Source organism: Rattus norvegicus, chromosome 4 (genome assembly GCF_036323735.1).
Source record: "Rattus norvegicus strain BN/NHsdMcwi chromosome 4, GRCr8, whole genome shotgun sequence".
Classification (NCBI taxonomy): domain Eukaryota; kingdom Metazoa; phylum Chordata; class Mammalia; order Rodentia; family Muridae; genus Rattus; species Rattus norvegicus.
Genome location: NC_086022.1, coordinates 172,632,505 through 172,658,652, shown reverse-complemented (window position 1 = coordinate 172,658,652; position 26,148 = coordinate 172,632,505). Strand labels below are relative to the sequence as shown.

Genomic DNA, 26,148 nt, shown 5'->3' with positions numbered 1-26,148 from the left:
AAAGAGAAACCAGGCAGCGGAGGGCGGTTCCACCCAAACACGGAAGCACGCAACAGCAAAACCAATAAAAGTTTGCACACACAGGCCGGTGTTTGTGAGTTTACTTTTTGCATATCACATGCTTGCAACCCTTGGAGGCCAGGAGAGGACATCGGATGCCCTGGAACAGATGGTTGTGAGCCACCATGTTGGTGCTGGGAATCGAATCCTGACCATCGGCAAGATCCAGGAGCACTGTTAAGCGCTGAGCCGTCTCTCTAGCTCCAACACACACCATTGTAATAGTGGGAGTATCTTCCCCAGAGGCAGCAAGCACATGACAGTGAGGCCATTATCAGGTTCGCATTCTGTCCTGGAAAGCCGCTAGATCTGGGGACAATGTGCTAGCCTTTCCATAGAATGTCACAGCTCTGGGAAAGCACGGTGCTCACTTCGACAGCACATTGGAGTGAAAAGTACGGAACATCGGACACATACATCAGACTCCCCACGGACACTCCACAGTCCTCCTAGTGGATAAGCTCAGCCAATACCTTCAAAATACTAACTAATACGTCCATTATTTATTGATAGATTTTTGCCTTGATGTATGACAGTAAACCAAAGGTTAATTCTGGAATGAATTCCAACTTTCTTCTATTTCACTGCGCCCTAGTTTTGAAAAGTGTTGCATGCCAAGACAGTAATGTAAATTATGAGAACCCCGAGATGCTTACGGGCTTGTCCACAGTCACACAGCCAACATTAAGGCATAGATTATTTGGTATCTCTCCCGGAACCGCGTGCTCAATCTTCTAAATACAGATCTACAGCAACTTTAAAGTGTGCACATTCTGATCAATGACCCTCTGCTCTGGTTGTGTTGGGATCTCGCCCACATTTAATTTAAAAAAAAAAATTAAACTCGGGTCGGAACCAAACTTTGAATTTTTTAAGTCTTTTTTTCACTGGCCTGAGTCTGAAGCAGCGAATGCAGGCTTTTAGATCCTCCGTGTTCAATCTCCTGTGTCCCGGATCACCTAAGCAATGTGTGTTATAGTTTAAATGGGTTCATCCTCTCTGGAAGTCGCATTGAAATTTAACTCCCAAGGGGACAGTATTGGGATGTTCGGATGGTGACCAGTGACCGAGGCATGAACGGAATTCTATGTCCCTAATCAAGGATCCCTTTTGCCCTCTGACTTATACTCCGGGACATCACAGAATTCATCTTCTTCAGAGGACGTAACTAAAATTTGAGGCCCCACCTTGGACCAAACAGCAAACTCCCTAACCTTTAAACCTGAGAAAATAAATCCCCTCTCTTCATAAAACAGGTGTTTTGCCTCAGCAGAATACAAGGAGTTTTCGAAACTTTGAATTAAATGTGCCTTTGCCCAACTCTGTCTGGAGCGGGACCCTTGGTTGGATTATGCCGGATCAGTCAGATACTGTTCTACGCTGAGGGGGGACCTTGGATGGACACCCTCTGGTTTCAGTGCTTTCAGTTCTGCTTCTGTTGTTGGGTGTGTGCCTGAGGGCCTCCATAGCAAACAAGCTCTCAGTGACGCTACCACTACAGACAGCCACACGGTGAAGTGCCAAGGGCAGAGGAGGGTCCAGGACGGCTTTCTGGGGTGAAAACGTATCATTTGTTATCAAGCCAGAGATAAAATCCAGAAACAGCAAACACTGTAGCCCTGGACCACCTCTGGCCGCACATCTGCCTCTAGACACGGAAGCTGAGGGATACTTGAACACATGAACACGCCAAGGTATTTGGTCGTAAGAAATGTTATCTCTGAGCCCCACCTGAGTGACGCTACCCAATTCCCTCACAGATTGTTATTTTGAATGTGATTCATTAAAAAGTTGTAAAAAAATTTTTTTTCGCCTGTTACACACATGCTTGAGTTTTCTTAATTTTGCCTTTTGGCTTGTGGGCTGTGCATTTACTGCTGGCCATTACAGAAAACCCAAACCGCAGACCTGGCCTAACAAATTGGCAGACGCACTACAAACTTTCTCAGGCAAATTATAAACCTTTTGACAGAACAGCTGGTGGTCTCCCAGCCAAGGAATAGCAACCCTGCTTCCCCTGAGATGAGGTGAGGTCTGGGTGGTGTGGCTACAGACCAGCCCGAGTGATACGAAGTACCCAGTGTATGCGGCTTTCCGTCTAGATTGTTTAACATGAAAGGCATCTCAGAAGACACTCCCAGAAGTCGAATTCTAAACCAGGTACCTGTAGAGGTATCGTATCAGAACGGCTCTACGCTCCTGGCCCGTGCGTGCACCTCCTCTGCACCTGCCTAAGAGCTCTGGATTCACGAATGAAAGCCATATACACGCCGGCTTATTTTTAATATCCCCATAAGCAGCACAGTCGAAGGACGCACCCAAACCTCCCCGCGGCTAACACACGATTTCCTCTGATATCTCTGGATTATTACTTACTAACTCTATATTTTATCTTTGCTGCCATGAATCCTGCTGGGCAATCCCTTCTGGGGTCACTTTCCCCTTTGCACCTATGTTTCGGCCGTTTCTCCCTCCTGCATGTTCCCAGCGTGGCCCATCTCCTATGCTCTTGTCATGGCGGAATCCCTCATCCCTCTCTCCTGCACTTCTTGCCCGGAAATCCTGAAAGTCCCGCCTCTGTCTCCCGGCTCAGCCATTGGCCACTGGCAACTTAATTTCCCAATCAGAGCCAACTTGGGGGCAGGGACCCTCAGCCCAGCCTTGCAGTTCCCGGGTGATTTCCTGGGAGCTGAATTAACACAAATAGCACTGGAACCAATCCCTAACAAGTACCTCTCTGTGGAGAGTCTGGAAAAGGGCTTCCCACATACTAAGCCTATGTTCTACCACTGAGCGATGTCTTCAAGCTGCAAATTACAATGAGAAACCGACTCGACACTCATTCCTATTTTTATGACTTGACCTCCTAAGAAAGGCTTTTCCAAGATGTTTTAAAACAACTACAGATTATTGCATCCTGGCAAAGAATTTTTCAACCATTATGCAGTTGGTCCTGGCAAACTCAATTAAAAAAATCTATTACCATTTCTTTTCTTTTATTGAAAATAGTATTTTTTTTCTCACATAATGTATTCTGATTATGGCTTCCCTCCCCCTACTCCCCCCAGTTCCTCTCCATCTCCCCTCCCATCTGGATCCATCCCCTTTCTGGATCTTGTTAGAAAAACAAAAACAACCAGTTCCTAAGGGACGCTAATAAAGTAAAACAAAATTAAATATAATACGATAAGCTCCATCACACCAGAACTGGACAAGACAAACAAACAGAAAAGAGCCAAAGAGAAGGCACAAAATCAAAGATCTGCTCACTTAGGGATCGCATAAAAACACTAAACTAGAAGGCATGATGTATACAGCTGGTCCAGACGTATGCAGGGCCTGTGTGTGCTGCCTCATCTCTGTGCGTTCATATGAGCTTTGTTCATGTTAAGGTAGAGGACCTTGCTTTCTTAGAGTCCTCCATTCCTCTGGGTTAAACATTCTGTCTCATTATTTCAGAGTCCCCTCATCCCTAAGGGTAGAGACTGGTGGAGATGTCCTGTTTAGGGCTGATTATTCCCCAGGTCTCTAACTTTCTGAATAATGTCTGACTTGTGACTATTAAAAAAAAGAACTCATCCTTCCTTATGTTTTTCTATATTTCACTTTTGAATTGCTATTGACCAGATGTTGAACATTCCCAAGACAATTCAGTTTGTATTTCAAAATTCTTCTTCAAGCGTCTATAGTCTTGAGATCTTTGTCTGCTTGGTTGGTTCTCAGATGATGGATTGGTTAGTTGGCTACATGGTTAGGAAACTGGTTGATTAGGTAGTTGGTTGGTTTCTTAGTTGGTTAGTTGGTCATTTGCCTGGTTAGTGGTTGACTGGTTGAGTTTTGTTGATTTAATCCCTCCTTTACTTCCTGGTTTTCTGTCTAATCTTTGGAATGTCTGACTAAGTGGAGCAAAACTACCAGCATGCAGTGCTGTGGATAGAGTGTGTGCGTACACAGATGACATTTATCCAATGTCATTGAATCATGGGAATTCTCACTCTCCAGAAAAGACAGGAGATGGGGAGTGGCGAGGGTATTCCACTGTGGAGAGGAAACTCATTCTATGTCTTGTTTTCAGAAAACCCCTAATGCTCAGAGTAAGGTATGCAGGATGGAGGGGCTTGCTGTTCAGAATCCTAATATTCACTCTCATCCTTCCACCCCAAGTCCAAGGCCACCGTATGTAAATATGGAGAGTTATCCCCAGTCCCTCGTCAGAGGAAGAACGGAGACATGAGTTCTCACCTGCCCTTTATGGTAGAAATGGAACTTTGAGAAATATGTATTTGTGTGTGTATGTATGTATGTGTGTAATATGTATATGTATGTGTGTTGTGTGTGTAGGTATGTGTGTAGTATATATATGTGTGTGTGTGTATAGTATGTATGTGTGTATGATATGTCTATGTATGTATGTAGTATGTATATGTATGTGTGTGGTGTGTATAGTATTATATCCATGTGTGTTGTGTGTATATGTATGGGTATAATATGTACATGTATGATGTGTATAGTATATATATATGTGTGTGAGTATTGTGTATATTTATGTGTATAATATGTATATGTGTGGTGGTATAGTAAATATATATATATGTGTGTGGGTGGGTGGTATGTATATGTATGTGTATAATGTGTATATGTGTGGTTGTGTATAGTATGTATATGTATGAGTGGTACGTATCTGTATGTATATAGTATGTATATGTGCGTGTGTTGTGTGTGTATGAGTGTGTATAGTATATATATATGTGTGTGTGTGCGTGTGTGTGTGTGTGTGTGTGTGTGTGTGTGTGTGTGTGTGTGTATGGAGCATATACATCTGTGTGTGGTGGAGTACACACCCATGCATGTACATGTAGAGGCCACAGTTGTATATCATGTGGTTTAGTCAGTCAATCACCATCCCATTTGTTGCATTGCTGAACAATTTCACACAATTGTGCAATGCATAGCGATCCAATCGACCTCCATTTTCTCTAATTCTTCCTCTAAGCAGGGTCACAACTTTTCAGTCCAAACTTCATGTGCTTTTCTGTTTAAACCCAGAGTCCACTTACTGATGTTTGTATAGATTGTGGGGCCATCTAATGGAGCACGGATCGTTTCTCCAGAGCTGCAGGACTGAAGAAAACTGACTTTCCATAAAATAAAATGAAATAAAATAAAATAAACAACAAATTCTGGTGTGGCTGAAGGAGAGGGAAACAATTTTGCCATTGATACAGGCATGACAGTAATAGGTATGAAGAATCCTCAAAAAGTTAAAGATTCATCACCCATGTGAGCACAAGCTAGGCCACACATTGGCATACACCCAAAGGACTCTCTGCCCTGCTGCAGACATACTTTCTCAGCTCTGTCCGTCCTTCTCCTGTTCACCATATCCATGAAACGGAAACTTCCTGCACACCCTTCAAGCGAAGGATGGATAACAAGAATTCGGTACATATACGACATGGAATATTACACAGCTGTAAAGAAAACTGAAATGAGGCTGAGTCTCTCTGAATCGGAAGCTTGTTGGCTTGTTGGCTGAAGTCTGTTGAACCATGTTGAATAGGCTGGGCAGCCAATGAACTCACAGTGTCTGTCTGTCACCTCAAATGCTGGGGACACACTTACACATGACCAGGTTCCACTTTTCAGGGGGTCCTGGGGACTCAATCTCGGGTCCTTTGCTTTCATGGCAAATGCTAAGCCACCTACCTACCCTTCTTTACCTTTTTCATTAGCAGTTTCTAGTCCTCAATTCTCTATTAGGTGCAAAGACCAGAAACATCTTTTGGAACTTATCTATGACTCTGCATTTGGGATACTGAGGCGGGAATTCCCACAAATTTGATGTACAGTGTGAAAGTTTGTTTCTTAATAAATAATCCTTTAACTAGGATTCTATGTATGGATTAAAAAGTCTATTGCAATGACTTCCGAAATCATCACCATTTGTGACCCGGCGTCTTTATAATGTTAACAGGACAGTAGTTTGTGCAAATGTCCCTACAAAGTTAGCATTTCTGGGCCTTGCAGCTCAGGACAATAAGCTTAAGCAGCAAACGTAAGGCCCAGGAAAGAGTGGACTGAGCAAAATGGAGTGACTTCAGCCCTTCAGTCCCAGAAGCACCCAGAAAGTCAAGGAATAAGGAATGTGTGTGACTAGTTAGTGTGTGTTAGTGTGTGTTCGTTAGTGTGTGTCCATGTGCTTTAGTGTGTGACCAAGCCTCTTTTCATTTTCTTCTCTCCCGCAGTTGCTGGTAACATTTGTGCAGCCTTCTCTGTGGCAGTGGCCGGCTTCCTAGAAATACACAGAAAACTTGCCCAGGAGCAGTCTCCTTCAGGCAAACTTTCCTCTGTTTCCTCCATGGCCTGCGTCTATCTGGTTCCGCAGTACGTGCTGCTTGGAGTGTCTGAGGTCCTGGTAAACCCAGCGGGTGAGTAGAATTATCAGTGAATGCTTTGAGAGGAGCACCACCCCTGGTCTGCATCCCCGAAGATGCTCAAGAAAGCTGTTTTCACCCTCATTAAATTTTCACCCTCATTAAAACATGTCTCAATGTTCTTTGTTCTTCTTCTTATAACCAACTATTCTGTCTGGATATAGAAAAAGGGACTCGCTAACCTGATTAAAGCCAAGACCCTTTGGTCAGACAGAAAAGAACCAGGAAGACCATGAACTATAGTCCACTGTGTGAAAATTCACACTCCATAATCCCTCCCTCCCTCCCTTTAACTCAAGCACACTCACAACTGCACCCCTCCAGAAGTGGTTCATGGACTTGGAGAGTATATAAACATGCAAATGAGATGAGAATTTGATGCAATTTACCTAATAACTCAATGTCTTCAAATTAAATTACCCTAGATTAAGTGTAATCACCAGTATTTCATAAGGCATGTTAAATTATGTTTATTAAATATCAGAAGTTTCTAGATTATCTTGATTGCTTATATTGATTAGACTATTTGCCTCATACTGTATCACAATGTTTCAAGAACTCCCTGCAATGTAGTCGTGTGTGTCCTTGTGTGTCTGCACACTTACCAGCATTACCTGGAAAGCACATCTAAAGTTTGACCTTCCTCGTGGTTCCTCACAAAGTGATAGCTACATGGAAGTGAACCCACATTACACTTTACTGAGGATATTTTTACATGCTTTAACTAAAGGAAATATATGTGTTATGATTTTCCAGGTATAATTGCCTATGTATGTGCACTGTGTGCATGCAATGTCTTTGGGTGCCAGAAGAGGGCATCTGATCCCCTAGAACCAGGGTTACAAATGGCTGTGAGCCACCATGTGGTACAGGAAATCAAGCCCCGGTACTCTAGAGTACCAGTGTTCTTAACCACTGAGCCATCTCTCCAGTCCCAGTCACTATCTTCATATAGCCAATGCCACCTGCTTAGCACAATTTTATACCTAAATCTCCTAAATTAAAATCCCAATAATTTCACTTTGCCTAAAATCTTTAACAAGCCTGTTTTATTTCAAACTTGTCTGAGAACAGAGCATTTAACTTAAAAAGTTTAAATAAATGAACGGAATGTGTCTAATCATAATCATGATCATATTCACATTTCTTTTCCATTCTGTTAAAACATTTCTTGTAGTTAATGCTTATAAATTTGGAATAAATAATTTTATATTTAATATATTTAGCATATTGACACATATATCACTAATAAATATTCACCAAAACGATGATTTATGCATTTTATTGATTAGGTTGCAATTAAAGTCTATTTAGGACAAGAACTTGATTGGAGTCTTGTGTTATGAGGGACTTAGGAGATTCTAAAAAGAATGGGTTAACTCCTGTGATCATATTTAATTATCTATATGCATGAATATTTAAAAAATAAAAAAGTGAGAAAAACTACTAAAATATAAAACAAAAGTTTTTACTTCTTTTTAATTTGAAGTTTGAGATAGATGAAAATATAGAATTTCAGAGGGTTTTACTGAGCAAATGATGACATTCAGTAACAGGAAATATTGGTTTTTTTGGTTTGTGTTTTTGTTTGACTTTTTATTGTTTATTTTATTTATTCATATTTCAAATGTTATGCCACTTCCCAGTTTCCCTTCCATGAACCCACTATCCCTTCCCCTTTCTCCTGCCTCTATGATAGTGCTTTCCCACGTGCCTACCCTCTCCTCCCTCAGAGCCCTAGCATTCCCCCATCCTGGGTCATCCAGTCTCCATAAGACCTAGGGCCTCTTATATCCAAAATATACAAAGAACTCAAGAAGTTAGACCGCAGGGAGACAAATAACCCTATTAAAAATGGGGTTCAGAACTAAACAAAGAATTCACAGCTGAGGAATGCCGAATGGCTGAGAAACACCTAAAGAAATGTTCAACATCTTTAGTCATAAGGGAAATGCAAATCAAAACAACCCTGAGATTTCACCTCACACCAGTGAGAATGGCTAAGATCAAAAACTCGGGTGACAGCAGATGCTGGCGAGGATGCGGAGAAAGAGGAACACTCCTCCATTGTTGGTGGGATTGCAGACTGGTACAACCATTCTGGAAATGAGTCTGGAGGTTCCTCAGAAAATTGGACATTGAACTGCCTGAGGATCCAGCTATACCTCTCTTGGGCATATACCCAAAAGATGCCCCAACATATAACAAAGACACCTGCTCCACTATGTTCATAGCAGCCTTATTTATAATAGCCAGAAGCTGGAAAGAACCCAGATGCCCTTCAACAGAGGAATGGATACAGAAAATGTGGTACATCTACACAATGGAATATTACTCAGCTATCAAAAACAATGACTTTATGAAATTCATAGACAAATGGTTGGAACTGGAAAATATCATCCTGAGTGAGGTAACCCAATCACAGAAAAACACACATGGTATGCACTCATTGATAAGTGGCTATTAGCCCAAATGCTTGAATTACCCTAGATGCCTAGAACACATGAAACTCAAGACGGATGATCAAAATGTGAATGCTTCACTCCTTCTTTAAAAGGGGAACAAGAATACCCTTGGCAGGGAATAGAGAGGCAAAGATTAAAACAGAGACAGAAGGAACACCCATTCAGAGCCTGCCCCACATGTGGCCCATACATATACAGCCACCCAATCAGACAAGATGGATGAAGCAAAGAAGTGCAGGCAGACAGGAACCGGATGTAGATCTCTCCTGAGAGACACAGCAAGAACACAACAAATACAGAGGCGAATGCCAGCAGCAAACCACTGAACTGAGAACGGGACCCCCGTTGAAGGAATCAGAGAAAGAACTGGAAGAGCTTGAAGGGGCTCGAGACCCCATATGAACAACAATGCCAAGCAACTAGAGCTTCCAGGGACTAAGCCACTACCTAAAGACTATACATGGACTGACTCTGGACTCTGACCTCATAGGTAGCAATGAATATCCTAGTAAGATCATCAGTGTAAGGGGAAGCCCTGGGTCCTGCTAAGACTGAACATGATTGTTGGGGGGAGAGTGGCAATGGGGGAAGGATAGGGAAGGGAACACCCATAAAGAAGGGGAGGGGGAGGGATTAGGGGGATGTTGGTCCGTAAACCGGGAAAGGGAATAACACTCGAAATGTAAATAAGAAGTACTCAAGTTAAAAAAAAAAGAAAAGAAAAGAAAAGAAAAGAAAAAAATAAATTAATTTAAAAAAAAAAGACCTAGGGCCTCCCCTCCCTGTGATGCCCAATAAGGCAATCCTCTGTTACATATCTAACTGGAGTCATGGGTCCCTAGATATGTACTCTGGTTGGTGGTTTAGTCTCTGGGAGCTTTGGGGTGTCCGGTTGGTTGATATGGATGTTCTTCCTTTGGGATTGCAAATCCCTTCAGCTCCTACATTCCTTGTCCTAACTACTCCATTGGGGTCCCCATGCTCAGTCTGATGGCTGGCTGCATGCACCCACATCCGTATTGGTCAAGCTCTGGCAGAGCTTCTCAGGGGGTCAGGTATGCCAGTCTCCTCTAGGCAAACACTTCTTGGTATCAGCCATAGTGTCTGGGTTTGGTATCTGCAAATGGGATGGCTCACTCCACAGATATTAGGGGAGTTCTTCTGCCCTTCAAAGATATGTGGTGCCCTGGGGATGTCCTTCCAGACAAAGGTAGGGAAAAGAACACTTTCAAACCGGGTTTTAATGGTAGCAGTATCTTCTCCAGATGACTTACATGCCTAAAAACTTTCGAGTCACCACCAATAAGGAAAGCACAAAAAAGAAGTCAAGACAAAAACATATCAAAACAGTGTAATTGTGGAACTCACAGCTTTTGAGTTGTTGAGGAGTAGAAAGAAAGCAGGAGAGATAGAGGGTGGAGGGGAGCACACAGAGGGGACTGTAACACAACCACAGTCACTAAGTCAGGGTGTGGTCAGGAAACCTTTTATAAAGTGGCCACTAGATAGCAGTCCAGTCTCTATATTAGTTGATCAAGTATTTATTGTGGTACATATTAAGCTATAGACAACGTACCATGAAGGATATGCCCATGCCTTAATACAACTTGATATACATGGGTGCCAACCTGGACACTTTGCCACCATAACTCTCCTATCCCTAGATGGGTTCAAGGCATGGCGTGAACGAATTGGAAATTAATACAGCATGGGAGACATCAGTGGGGAACGGACAAAGAAACCGCGATTTGGGAGAATCGAAGTACAGCTGCCAAGGGCTAACGCAAGTGGCTCTGCAGACAGCGAGGGTGGGAATAACGAACATGATTGGCAGGTGACAAGGTTCAGGAGAAGTCGCGAATAGCGCGATAGCATGAGATTCCAGGCCGAAGTCTTCAGGGATAAGGACAGAAGGATGCTCTACGGGTCCAACGGTGTAAGCTCCATTTCGGGGATTGTGGTCTTTTTATACGTTCCGAACTGCTTCTCATCAAACACAATAAACACATTTTCAACTGCTCCAGAAAAACTGGAGTAAAAATAAAGAATTCCAGCAATGAGTTCCCAGTCGCAGGTGCCTCAGGAAGGTGGCTATGTCTCCATATGCTACAGAAGCACACGCGCTGCAAGCGTCGTCGCAAACCATCGCCCGCTGCTCTCCGGAGACACGTTTTTAGCTCTCGTTGGCAAGAAGACCAGTTTCTGTGCACACTTTGAGTATTTTGTTTTAAACTGGGTCTCCCTAGTACAGTGGTTATTTTGGAGAAGTGGCTGACTTGTTGATAATATCTGCACCATAATGGGCTACAAGAAGCATCTTGGAGCCCGAAAGCGTAAGTTGATGATCGCTAACGTTGAGCAAGATCAGAACGTGCAATTAGGCACCCGAGGTTTGGAGATCTGAAGGCTTGAAAAGCTAAGTCCTATAAAAGGGAACTGGAGGCTTTCGGGGGGAAAAATGAGTAAAACGACACCAAAGAAAGATTAACCAGCAGGCAGAGAGCTGGCAAAGTGCGCTCATGAATTATACACCACACCAGAAGCTCTAGCAAGAGAAAAGCACGGGATTAATAATTAAGTAGCAGAGTGATCATGGTCTCCCGTGCTGTGCTTCTTCCCAGGGAAAAGGGATCAGCCCACTTATTCTTCCGGGATTTGTCTCCCAGTGTTCACGGAGAGCAGGAGCTCAGAAGCCATTGTAACTGAAATCAATTCTCTCCAGAGCTCCATACACACATGGGAACCTTCCTAAAAGTGCAAGAAGGATCCTGATGGTGACTCATACTGCACACAACATCGGGAGAGCCTGGGCCATCTTATTAACTGCAGTTTGCTATTTACCAACGTCATTGTCCTCATCCCCAGCCAGTGTCTGTTCGGGTGAGGGCCTGGTTAACTCCGTACGTTCTGCTGTCAGCCCTCGTGGAGCTTAAATCAGAGAAGGAAGGGACACCTCTTCTCATCTCATGCCCACCTTCCAGTAGCTTTCTTGGAGCGTAGACAGGAACTGCCCTAAATGTTTATTGGATGAAGAAATAAAGGCAAGTGGGAGACACACAGTAAATAAACCAGAAATGCTGTGCATTAGTAAGGTCATTCGAGGCGCTAGACAAGAGCTGCCGAGGTGGTTCTGCAGGTGAACGTTCTAGCCAAGCCTGACGACCCAGTTCAATCTTGCCAGCTAAGGGGAGGAGGAAGGACCTGAGCCCAGAAAGCTGTCCTCTGATCTCCACACAAATGCCCGTGGCCCCTGTGCCCACTGATACATATTAAGGATATTATACAGTTGGAGGTGGGGGGTGCTGTGCTGGGCAAATATGGGATTTTTCTAGGGAAAAATACAAGTCAGCCAGTTGTGGGCATTTCTCAAGAGGCAATAAAAAACATGACTTTCTTCTCATCGACAAGACAACGAAGTGTTCAGCTTTCCTAGTTCGTCCATTGTCTATTATCTTTTCATTTTAAAATGAGTTTTAATATTAATTGATGTTCTCACTGTAGGAAAACTCTCAAAGCACAGAAGGAGAACAAGAAGAGAACGTAGAAACCCAATAGTTCAACCACTGAGTGTTAAGTTGGTTAATGTCATTTTATGCATTGTTTTTATTTGCTGAGTAAAAACAGTAGACTTTAGCAAGATGGGCTCCATGCTGCAGCCTCAACAAATGCAACTGGGGGCCAAATGTTCCATATCTGCTCTGGTTTCTATGCTGTCTCCCTTCCTCTGATGTAATTTTGAGGCAACTCTCAGATACCATTGTGTAGCAAATATAAAATGTTTTATCGGGAATAATTTAACACAGCTATGATAGTCCTATATAATATATATTTAGATGTTATGTATTTACAAATATTATATGTATTTACACAACAAATACATATATACATTTAATCCATTCCTAGTTTCGGGAAAGATTGCTAATTTTTCAAAAAAATTCCTCCTGGCTTTTCCTAATCACCACCATCATGACTGGGAATACAGAGATATCCATTCCAGAGAGCCAATGCCTACACTACTCCTCCTTTTAGAATACCTCCCCTAAAATGGGGTGATCCGATTTCCTTTCTTTAAAACACTGTCACCAAAGCAAACTTAGGGGATGAAAAGATATGTTTTGGCTTACAGCCCACCATGATAAGAACCAACGCAGTAACTCATGGTTAGCCTTAAAAGAGCAGTGTTTGCTTGCCCGATTGCTTGAACAGCCAGAATCACCTGTTTGGGGATGGTCCCGCCACACTGTTTGGAACCTTCCTGCATCCATTAATAGCCGAGTGGCCCTTACTGGCCAATCTGGTTTAGGTAATTCCTCAGTTGAGGCCCCTCCTCTAAGATGGCTTTAGCCTATGGCATATTGACAATGTAGGCTAACCAGAACAAGGGCAATGTATGTAAATGGTTTTGTACAGTGCCTTGTGCAGTAGGATAGATACAGTTTATGATATTTGTAAATATACCTATATATTTAAAAGACAAGTATCGCTAACCTTAACCCCAAAGCTTTCTCGGAGCTGGGGACCGAACCCAGGGCCTTGCGCTTCCTAGGTAAGCGCTCTACCACTGAGCTAAATCCCCAGCCCCAACCCCAAAGCTTTCAATTGGTCAAAGTACAGAGAACAGCAGCAACCAGTGGGATGCTCTGCCACAAATGGGACATCTGTGTCACATCCCTCCCAAGGCTCAGGGACCACTGTGAAGAGGAGGTGGAAAGTCTGTAAGAGTCAGAAGTTAAAGAAGGCCAAAGAGGAAGAGTCTTCTAGACAACAGGACCACTGCTCTCATGAGCTCATGGTGGCTGTGACTGCCTGCACAAAACCCACTCATGATCAAATATGTCAACATTTTAGCATAGAATGGGAAGGAATTCATATGTCTAAGTCCCTACCCCTAACAGAGGAGGACTTCTGGGAAATGGAGAATCAGTCTCCTTCAAAGCTGTGGTTCTTGGTGGGTCAACCATGCTCCAATGGATGGCTCTCCAATGGTTGGTGCTGAATGCAAAAGTATACGCAGTACACAAACTGGAGGTGACAAGTTACTAAAAAACCAAAAAAAAAAAAAAAAAAGAAGATATGGAGATGGAGGAATGGGTGGGTAAGTGGGGTGTATCTGGAAGGAGTTATGTATTATATGAAATTCCCACACAATTAATAGAAAGTATTAAAAACAAAAATAAAGGTTGTTAGACTTATTTAATACATGCAAATCATCATTAAAATCATCACCTTATAGGTAGCCGATCAGGTATCACCACATCTCCCTATGTATGAGTATCGATAATATTCCCATTTCAAAGAGGAAGATGCTGATTAATCGACTTGCATATGCTCATAGGGCCAAGGTCTTAGAGCACTCTTATTTAACTCCAGAAACCTTGTGCAAAAGCTCTATGATAAATTCAAGTTTCCGTAGGCCATGGAGTCCCAGGCAGAGATTTCATGACAGAAGTAATATCCAGAATAGGTTGCACCTTGATACAAATATGTCCTCTCAACTACCAAGAAATCTTGGTAGCTGCACGGGACTTCGCCCTGTCCTATTTTATTCCCTGATTTTATCTGTAAATTACATCATAACCTGCCTGGACACTAACCTTAAAATACTCCAACCTGGGAATTTTGTTCATTGGTAAATTTGATGCATGATCAGTATTCTTTGGGACATGGTCAATGAAAATGATTTACATGAAGTCCTAAATCCTGGCCTCTTGTTCCCCCAGTCTCCACGGTGACACGCAGAGTCGTTCCAAGCACCTTCAGAAGAGCTTCCATGACGTGTCTGACCCTGTTCCATGGATCCGCCTATTTCGCCGGGGCACTGCTGATAGAGTTGGTTTATCTCATCTCAGAAGGTAAGCGCTCTCTCATCGTATGCTTATGTATACTGAGCTGATGACTAGAGAGCTGGGAGACGAAACCATAAAATCTTTTTATTTTTAATTGATCCACTTTTGCAATTAAGATAGAATTAAGATATGAAGTAGACTCTTGCTATATTCATTAATTTCTGGGAATTGTTTTTCTTTTGATAGGAGGAGGTAATTACAGAATGTCACTTCCCATGAGACAGTGTCGGCTGTCCTTTGAAAGCGCATTTTAAAGCTAACGGGTTATCATATTTGCATTAGGTCTCATGGTGAGGCCATATTCAATAATGTCCAGTAGCTATTGCAGGCAACGTGGTGAAGAGTTAGCACCTGCATACATGTAGGATTGATGGGTAACCCATGGCCTACTTTGCTCTTGATTGGCCCCAAATTTTGTCTGTGAAACTGAGGAGACATCATGAGGTTGCTAACATAAGATCTAGAAATTTTCCCAGTAGAAATTTTGGACAAGAATAAGAAATATGAAAAATTCAGAAGCAAATGTTAAAGTACTCTAGTTTTAAGTTGGCCTGTGGGTGGAAAGAGCAGGCAAGATGGAAGTCATAGTTGGTGCTGGCAGGGAAACGCCTTTACCGTTTTTAAGTCTCCCCATCTTAAAATATTATCTTAAAAATGTCACCCTTCCTTAGATTTTTGTCTTAGTTGGCTTTTTCTGACTTTAAGGAAAATGCCATTAACTTATTCTTTTCTACTTTCAAAAATGTCGTTGGTTGCACACTCCAAATAGTGTCAGGAGAGGAGTGATTCGTGTGATCTCTTGAACGAAGAGATTCAGTGTATCTGCTCTCAGACTATACAAAAAATACCCCCCTCGGCGACAAATTCAAAATCTCCATTCAAGCAGTACTTATCACGCATTTCAGGAGCTGTGTGAGGTGTTGGGGTGCCAGCACAAGCAAAATAAACACTCCCCCAAGCTTCTAGAAAACTCCTGGTAATTCAAGGAAACACTGACATCAAGAACAATTCATATGGCAGGTTTGGGAAAATCTACCAGTTTTAATTGGTTGGGCAGCAAGGATACCCTTTAAATATCTGAGAACGTTGAGTAAAAGCATATATGAAACACTTATCAAGAGCCCTGTCACACAGAATGGTGTGCAATATTGTTATGATTCTCAGAGAACTCAATTCTAAACCGATAGCATTTACCTCTGGAACTCACGGTATTTAACCTCTAATGGTCAGTTTCCCCAAGGTAAAGTACACGTTTTCAAGATTTTATAAATGATCTTAAGCCCCTCCAAATCTGCCACTAAAATACTTTAGGTGCTAAACATGTTTCCTTCTGTTATGTTACTTAATGAAAATAATTCCAAAAGTTGGCTTTAAAAGATTTCTACAAGGGTATCTTCTACAAAGATTTCTACAAGATTTCTACAAGATGGCCCAGTGAAGCCCAGTGAAGGGGCTTGCTGCCTGCCAACCCTGGCAACCAGAATTCATTCCATCCCCAGGTCACATACAATGGAAGGTGAGAACGGGACAGTCTCAATCCATCACTAAGACAGACACACAGAAGAAGTAAATATAGATCGGTGCACGGAGGGAGTGTCTATAATCAGATCTCATCTGATACATGCTAGAAGAACCACAAAGTCAAATGGTATCACCAGCCTATGTCTTATGTAAATTGGAACTGTCCTTCCTGCCTTAGGCATCTTACTCAGAGTTAGATCAAACTTCCTAAATTCTCCTCTAGATTCCTGCATTTTATCCACTAGCCACAACTTTAGTGATACCACTGAACCCAAGTTCATTTGATCACTACTATCTATCAAAGGGGGCTCACCAGACAGAAGGTGGGATATAGAATGGGGAAAAAGAGGGGCTGGAGAGATGGCTCAGTGGTTAAGAGCACCGACTGCTCTTCCTGAGGTCCTGAGTTCAAATCTCAGCAACCACATGGTGGCTCACAGCCATCTGTAATGAGATCTGATGCCCTCTTCTGGTGTGTCTGAAGGCAGCTACAGTGTACTCATATACAATAAAATAAAATCTTAAAAAAAAAAAGAATGGGGAAAAAAACATCAACAAGAAAAAAACAAAAACAAAACAAAGCAAACAAAAACCACACACACACACACACACACACACACACACACACACACACACACACCCCAAACTATCTCCGTAAGCCAGCAAAACTGAGCTTTGTAGAGCAACATCACAAGACTGCCTCAGCAGAGCACTGCACTCCACTGGAGCTGATGACCGCTTCTAAACAGCCAAACTAACACTGCCTTTTGCCAGAAGAGGCAAAATCCCCAGCATCCTGTGCACTGGGATTACAGCTGTGCACCACCCTTCCCAATTTAGGCAGAGTTAGGGACTGAGCCCATGGCCTCCTGTCCACCAGGCAAGCACTCTGCCAAGTAGTATGTCCTCAGTTGGGTACCTTCACTTTCTCATTTCCATTCATTTATTTGGTATGTGTTTATGTGTACATATGTGTGGAGGTGGGTCATGTGCCAAATGGTGTGTGCTCTCTCTGCCTCTCTGCCGTGCAGATTCTGAGAATCAAACTTGGGTCTAGGGCTTAGTGGCAAGTGCTTTTCCCCACCGAGTCCTCTCTTGGGTTCCCACCTTCTGCTTTTCTGATTATTGCTTTACTCTAAAAGAACGCACAATCAAATAACTGTAAGAAGCACAAAGGACAAGCCTGAGAGGACCCCACAACTACGGATATCTCATTTTCAAGGATGGAGCGCCCAGTTCATTGGCAAATCACAAAATGAGGAACTCTCAAGCCCCCACACTCACCATGCCAAGGGTTCACCATTTTTGCTGGGGCTCTGTGAGGCAGGCAAGGTTGGCTGAATGGTTAACATTGTTGGATACAGTCTCTCCACTGGCCCAAGGGTGGATGCCTGTGACCTGGCTCAGAGCCCGTGATTGGTGGTTTTCCATTAGTCGCTTTCATTGGAGTCATTTCATTCACACAAACTTTGACACCACTCCCCTGCTAGGAGTCATACGTCGCATAAATTAATATTAAAGATATGAGTTGCCCACCATGAAAAACAAAGGTTTTCCACTCTCTTAAGACATTTAGGGACAAAAATATCTACCAGGAAGTGGGTCTGTCAAATTCTTCAACATGGTTGTTCCCGCAAACATCTCTTTTTGTATATTAATTTAAAAAGAAAACTCCTGCATACACATTGCATGATACGCTTATTCTCTCAGCCCTGTTGCCCCTACAAGGGCCGTTTCTTACCCATATTCCTTCCCTTTTGGACATTCGCAGGGATATTATTTGCTTAGTAAGCTTGATTTGCTTAAAATGAGATCTTCAGCTGCAAACATTCCCATGCAGATGACAGAACTCGGCTCTCCTGTATGGCTGAGGCACGCACCGCCGTGTGCAGAACACCGCATTTTCTCTACGCATCGCCCTGTTGCACACCTAGCTTATTTACACAACTTGGCCATGGTGAGCCTACAGTAGACATTGATGTACGGGTGTCTCTGTGCTGGCTTGGAGTCCCTTGGGCAAAGATGAAGGAGTGATAGAGCTTGGTCACATGGTTGATCGAGCGTTAGTTGTCTTGAGAAACCTCCATGCCGGTCTCCACTGCAAGTGAGCTCATTTACCTTCCCACCAGCAATGGACAGGAGTTTGTGTTGCCCGCTATGTTGGTTTGAATCAGAATGGCCTCTGTAGGCTTGTGTATTTGAATTATTGGTCATCAGGGAGTGGTGCTATTTGAGAAGGATTGAGAGGTGTGGTCTTGAAACCAACACCAGGCCAGTCTCCCTGTCCTTCCCCCTTCCCCTCCCCCTCCCCTCCCTCTTTCCTCCTTCCTCTCCTTCTCCCCTCCCTCTCCCTCTCCCTCTCCCCCTCCCTCCCTCTCCTGGTCGCCATCCCTCTCCTTCTCCCTCTGTCAGTCTTCAGATTAATCCAGAGCTCTCATCTACTGCTCTAGCACAGTGTGTGCCACCATAGCCTCGATCATGATGCTAATGGAGGAAACCTTTGAACCTTTAAGCAAGTCCCCAACGAAATGGTGTGTGTGTGTGTGTGTGTGTGTGTGTGTGTGTGTGTGTGTGTGTGTGTGTGTGTTGCCTTGGACCTTGTATCTCTTCATAGAAAAAAAACAATAACTAAGACAGCCGCATCCCCATTCATACAGTCTACATTGCGGGTTTCTTGGTGAATGACATTCTGACGAGGGTAAGAGCTGGACGCTCACCGTAGTCTAGATTTGTAGCTCCCCAGTGGTTGCTGAGGTTAAAAGTCTCTCCCCGTGTCTCTTGGTCACTTGTAGTTCATCTTTTGCAAACTGTTCATTTCATTAGGGCCATTTTTAATTGAATTGTCTTCTCCTTTAGTTTTTTTTTTAATTCTCCACATATTCTCGATATCAACCCTCTGTCAGATGCATAGCTAACGAAGACTTTTTCCCAGGCTCTAGGTCACCCTTTTGCTCCTTTAATGTCTTCTTCCCTGCAGAAAGATTTGACTGAAAATCTAAATTGTCACTGATAATTGTCAGTAAAATCTGTCGTTTTAATTTCATTGTCAGATTTATTATAAAGCTTTCGTGTAGGCCATAATGCTATCCTTGTTTTTTTTTAATACTATAATTAAAGAAGGGGGGAGGAAAGTGCGACAGGCATCTCAGCTTGTGTCTAAAGGAGACCTGGTTCCCTCAGCAAGTCCAGATCATTTAACATGCTAAGCAATGTAGAAGGAAGTCTACAAAGCTTTATAAAGACATCTTTAATTCCTACTATGTAACCTCTGTCTGCCAGTGCACCCATGAAATAATACTGATCCTATCATAGATGGAGTAGAAGGTGGAGAAACACGCCGTGGATATAATGGGCAAGGTTTTGGTGACCTTAAAAGATAGGTTACCAAGGACACTTACCAAATTGGGCTCTGAGGTCAGACAGTCTCTAAGCATGTACTGACATTGCCACCATTTAAACCGGCAATTAGCTAATTCACTTTCTTCTTTCCCAAGCTCTCATTTTCTGTTCATAATAAAGTTGGACAGCATTGCGAATCATGTCCCAAGAAATTAGAATCTTTCAGTTGGATGATACCTGGTGTCCGCAGCAAATCTAGCCTTGTGCCGAAACCAGAAACTGAGTCACCCCCTCGTATTGTGGAGACATCTCTGCGTGGAGAGAGAGAGCTCTGGTTCCCTCCTGTTGATAAGTGTTTTTCACAGACTAAACATGACTTCTTACCATGCACTCTGATAAGTATTCAGGGAAACTGTGTGTGATAAGCTGTAGGGTCAGACCACCTCCATCCAAATAGAGAGTCTCCCTTCATGTTCTGCCTCCAGCATCATACAAATAATTCATTACTCTCTTCTGAGAATGAGTAACCAGTATTACTGCTCAATAAACATGTCCGTCGCCACCCTCTTCTGTCTCTTGTTCCGGTCTGTAGCTCCTATTCTATCCCTGTCAGTCAGCATCTACTAAGCAACCATTTGTCAACATCTGCAAAACGCCGTTTCCAAATTCAAGCACAGCACTCAAAACTGGGCACCTACAGGCTGTTCACCTGTCTTCTCTGTCTGCCTATGTCCACCAGCACATAGTAAGTGTGCTGAGATCTTACATCATGCTTGGGGTCAATTAAAACCTAGTACTCCTCCTCCCTGTTTTGGCAGTTGCTCTTCATTAAGCTCCACTCATCGGGTCCCCCCCCCCCGCAATTAAATAGAGGATGTTATCCTCCTCGTTAATAAGTGTCAACCCATCATGCTGAAAAAAAATAGACATTTGTGGAACTTGATTCTGTCACCCAGTGAATAGCTGATCTTCCTTGTGTCGTCTGCCGGTTTGGTAAGCAAGCCCCTCGACTTCTCCCCGGTAATTGATTCAGTTGTAGAATTGGACAGACCTGAAAATAGAGCCTCGTGGATAATTCCCACAAACTTCATGGCAAGTTAATGACAACCAACTCAATCCTCCCCTTGTGGGTCTAATCAGTTCCCAGCTCACCTAATTACGTTCCTTCCACCCACGTCCTCTTCCCTCCCTAAACGACATCAAATGGAGGTTTTGTCATGCTTACATTTCTGTTTGTGACAACCCCCTTACCCATCATAACATAATTCAAGAAAGGCAATGAGCTTCGTTTAAATGATCTGTTCTTGTGGTCCTATTCTGGCTTACAGTGACTAATTAGTATCCCCCAGAGGGAATGGCTCTTTGACCACAAATATCACTTTGGGTAAGTCATTATCCCTCTAAGACTGTTTCCTCTTAATTAAAAATGGGCAATGCTTTTCACTCTCCTTGGAGATGGTTATAGGATGACATTAAATGAAGCATTTCGAAATTCCAACACCAGGGTTTAGTTTCAAATACAAAACCGCCGTCACACACTGTAGCAGTGCCTTCTCTGGGAACTAGGTAAGCCAAGTCAGTCACGTGTGTTCAGACGACTTTGTGGGATGGGACTGACCAGAATAACTTGGTGATTGGTGCTAGATAGCTGACACCCTCTCCGGGTTCCACGGGGCCATTTACAGCATTTGCAACCTTTAGGAATCTGTGTCAGTCGTGGGGACGTGGGTGGGGGGGGTATAGATCAGCTATCACAGCCTCACGGCTCCAAGCTACATTAGTCATTTTTAGCACAGTGGTGGAGGAATGGTGTGAACGCGGTAAATTCAAAGGATTTCTCAAAACTCAACTGTGCAGCGAGATAGCTGTTAGAGTGACATTTTCAGTACAAGTGAGAAATCTGATCCTTCTGGGATCGCTCGCTCAGAGCGTTTTAAAGGAGAAGACACGAGACTAAACCCGTCCTCCTACACTAATCACTCCAGGAATGGTTTCTTTAAAAAGCAGCGATGCTAATAGAAGGCAGCGGTAAGTCAGTCAAACCGCCTGTGTCAACTCCATCCCATTAGGAGCAAGATCAATTTCCTCAGACACCCGACTCCGAACTCACCTTTTGACAAAAATAACAAAATAGAAATTCAGGAGGAAATGACATCTCAGTTACAGAGTTACAGGTGCCTGGAAAAAAAACGGGGAAATTGGGAAGAATGAAGAGGTCAGGCTTCGAGCACCTCCTGCCCCCTTGGTCTCACCTCCTCCAGTTTCAAGGAAAAGTACAAAGAGTTTGACTGTTTAATTCAAATCAAGACCCATTTTAAATTAAAAATGAGATCTTTTTAAATTCTCATTTAAATATCTACAAGAATTGAGGGCACTGACAGCCGTGTCAGCATGAATCACGGAGTCGTTCTTGAAAAAGGAATTTGCAGTTACAGGGAACTTGAAAGATGAAAATACTTTCTCTGGGTGGAAAAGTATTCAACTGAATTTCCCGGGTCCGTGTCTTTTCCTGAGAGATGTATTTCTTCCAGCCCGGGTCTATAACTGAACTTTTGGTTATGTACGTGTTTTAAAGATCATAGATTCAAAGACCCCAAATGCTGCCCTGGAAGCCACCTGCGGTCAGGACCACGTCTGAGTGGTCAAGCTCTCTGTAGCTTCACAGGTAAGCTCTGCTCATGCCCCTCAGTGAAAATGAGGCACAGGGTTGTTCAGATGTGACATGTTATGAAACCCGGATTCAGTCTGCTGTACATCCTCAACCTTAGATCCCTCCTCCCAAACCCACCATGCTACCCGGGAATGTTTAAGTTCATAGCCGTACCAAGGAGGAGCCCAAATCACCCATCAGGCAGTCACTAGCCATCACTATTGAAATATAGGAAACATAGGGAAGGGAATACAATATCCTCTTTTTATTTTGTGGTATGGTATGTGTATGTGTGCATACATGTGTGCATGTGTGCATGTGTGCATGTGTGCATGTGTGTAGAAGTCCAAGGACAATCTCAGGTGCTAGTTCTCATCTTCCACCTTGTATGGGGCAGGGTCTCTTCATTGGTCCCTGGTGTGCTTACCATGTTTCTGCAGCTCTGTCTCCAAGTCCCATCACTGCACCAGATGCCCTACAGAAACAGACAAACATGGTTATGCCTAGATTTTCAGTGTGTTCTTGGTGATTCAAACTCAGGTCGTCACACTTGCACAAGTTCTTTACCCACTGAGTCATCTTCATAGCCTTAAGTTTTGTTTCTCTCTTCTTTTTCCTTTCCTTTTCTTTCCTTTTCCCTTTTTTTTTTTTTTTTGAGCTCAAGTCATTCCTTTAAATTTCCTTCCACGGCTTTTCCGAGAGCTATAGGAAAACAGTAGCACGACTCCCAAGTTGATACAAACATGTTCTATATAAACAAAGGGAAGGACTTCTGTCATTAAGATTGCTGTAGTTTGAATGAGGTTCCAATGTCTTCCAGGTCAGCAGGGAGGTGTATGTTAGATGAGGTTTGCTGTAATCTTTCAAGAATCCTTTAGGAAAGAAAGCATCCAAGATGCCAAACAAAGAAAAAAACACCTCAGTTCTCACTTTCTACCTGAGTCTCAGGTGCATCTCTGAATAAGGTGGCATGAAACGGTCACTTTAGTCACCTGAGTGACTTGGACTCATAGCATAAGTGACACCTCTTCTGCATAGCAAATGCACAGAACAGGGTGGAGGCAGAGAAATGTGAATCTTTGGGGTAAGAGAAGCTGGAAATAGTTCTGAAGCCAAAACTAGAAGAGTCTGTGGTTTTCTGCATGGTGAGCGAAGCCCTGATCTACTCCTGGTTAACAGTTCCTATGACAGGGCCTCATGGAAGTGAATCATTGGTTTCATGAAAGGAGTCTATAAATTCTAGAAAGCTGAAAACATGATATGCAGCAATGGAGAGACCAATTGCGGAGTTATACAGGGGTCCAATCATTTGGGACCTTTGGCTGACAGTCTAAATGTACTAAATCATAGGACACTGTGTGAATGACACCTCTACTGGTATTTAAAGGTTTCTGTGGGTGTTGTATGATTTTAAACAGGAGGAATAGATGCATTCAGAAGAAGGAGAAGGACACAAAATAATCCACACAAATAAAGATATTAGCGAAGCAGAGAGAGAGGCAGGAGACACAGCTCTGTTCTGGAGACAGGACTCACACCGCTTGGGGATGGTTTTGGAAATCAGTAGGTGCAGGAGGGAGGCAAGGGAATTACAGAAACACCAGCTGCCTAGGAACTCACTGGATGAGAAAAAGACTTGGAAGGAAAGTACGCTGCAACATTTAACACGTTACGTTTGGAATCCTAGAATATCATCTAGATAGAAACAGCCAACAGTTAAAAAAGAAAGACTTTGACTAGGTATGGAAATACAAAAATATTTGGCGCAAAAATAACATTTCAAGCCACAAGACTGAATGAAATTACCAAGTGTGAACATGAAAAATGAGGGGGGAGAATCCTGAGGCTCGGAGACTAGATTTGAAGTATTCAAGAAGATGATGAGATAGGAGAGTCTGTTGAAGAATTCTGAGGAAAGACAGCCTTCCCTGGTATGTTAGTGCGTTAGAGATAGCATTGTATGTGCATGTGTGCATGCATACATGCGTATGTGTGTGTGCATGGTGTGTGTATGTGTGTGCATGCGTGCACACGTATGTGTACATGCATATATGTGCACATGCATAGCTAAGTATGTGTATGCGTATATGTATGATATAGATAAGTATATAGTGAATGTGGATATGTGTGCATGTATGTATATTTCTTTCACTAGACCTAAGAGGTTAACTCCAGTGTATCATGTCTTCAAATGCTACCATGAAAGCAAACAGGATGAAAAGGAGTTCTTGATGTCTAGGTGCCACACCATAGTCTCTCATAGCATCCATAGGAACCCTCTCCGTGGTGGGGGTGAGAACTAGACTGACGTGGGCTGCAGAGTATCTAGGGAGGCATGGAAACAAAGGGACTCTTTTGAAGGACTTAGGACTGAGAAGATTTGAGAGCTAGAAGGGGATGTGGGCGGTGTCAGATTCAGCAAATCAAAATACCGCACAGGGGATTAAATCTTAATCTTAGATACAAAGTGAATAAACTGTTAGTGTATGTCCCCATACAGAACTGGGGACATAAATGTGCAAACCGTGACCCATACAAAATTGAAGTCATACTTACCCTAAAGTAGAAGACTCCCGGTCCCAAAGCTCAACCGAGAAGTCCTTGTTTCTAAGGGAATCTCAGGTACAGGCTCTGGCTGCTGTTTTTTCTATGGGTGAATGTGACAGATGAGCACAGCCAGTGTCGGGAGAGAAGGAAACCCTTACAGGAGAAAGGAGGGATCCGACGGAGCTGAAGCTCCGAGGAGGAGGGAATGGAGACCCAGCCAGGCCCCAACACCAAGAGCTGGACTTCCTCCCAGGAAGAAAGCTCATGAGAGGACTGAGAAAGCAGGCAGGAATGCAAGCAGGCACCCCCATCTTCTTTATGAAACTCGCAGCAAGCTGCCTATGGCAGACACGGGCCGAAAGGGGAGAAACTCCACCCTCCAAATAGTGTGAAGAAATAAGTTTTTTTTTCTTGTAAATATTTGAAAGAGGAAACTTTTTTTTGTAAAAAAATTAAAGTCTGTAAAGAATACTCTTAGTGACTTGAGCTGCAAGAAAGGACAGAGTTCACAAATGAGCAGCTACTAGACAAAAGAAACTCGGTATCTGGAACTAGGGAGGAAGATGGCTCAGTGGCTAAGAACAGGTACTGCCCTTACAGAGGCACGAGGTTCACTCCCAACTGTGAGCCCAGGTGGCTAGCAACGGAATTTAACTTGGGCCTTTGGATGTCTGACGGCTCTGTACTTGTGGGCAAATACCCACCCATAGACACATAATTAAAAATAACATAAATCTTTAAAAATTACATTTTGTTCCACCCGTGAAAGTACTTGAATTTAGCATTTTATTATTTTTAGTAACTCGAGGATTGATTTATTAATTCAGTCTACAAATACATATTGGGTGCCTACTGTGTGCAAGGACTGGATAGATGGTGAATTAATAATGCCCAGGCTGATGTTTAATTAACAAGAAGAACCTTACAGAAATATTTGACACTCAAATTAATATCAGATATATTCATTTGACTAATGCTATTACAATTACAGTTCATAGCTAATGGCATTATCGGGCTATTATCACAAAGTATTACCTCTCTTCTGAAACTCATTTCCATGATAATTCATTGAAATCATCAAGAGAACACACTATCTTGATGGGTTTTCCCTCCTGACGCTCTTGAGGAGAATGAACCCACCCTCGTAAGAGAGCCAGTTATGTCAAACACCGTCCGGGTCCTTCTCCCTGCCTGCTCAGGTGAACAATGCCTCGTGATTTCTCTAACAATTCTGAAAGACACGGCGTCCCTTCCCGGAAACAGCAACTCGACTTCATTTTTATCCA

The 26,148-nt window shown here is 43.1% G+C and overlaps 1 protein-coding gene across 1 annotated transcript in view; it reads left to right on the top strand.

Moving 5' to 3' along the window:
- Slc15a5 (solute carrier family 15, member 5) overlaps positions 1–26,148 on the top strand; it is a 93,601-nt gene that overhangs the window by 44,241 nt on the left and 23,212 nt on the right. Inside the window, exons 6-7 of the mRNA NM_001192015.1 lie at positions 6,306–6,488; positions 14,680–14,811. Of these exons, the coding sequence (NP_001178944.1) occupies positions 6,306–6,488; positions 14,680–14,811 (315 nt within the window). The remainder of the gene's footprint in view (positions 1–6,305; positions 6,489–14,679; positions 14,812–26,148) is intronic.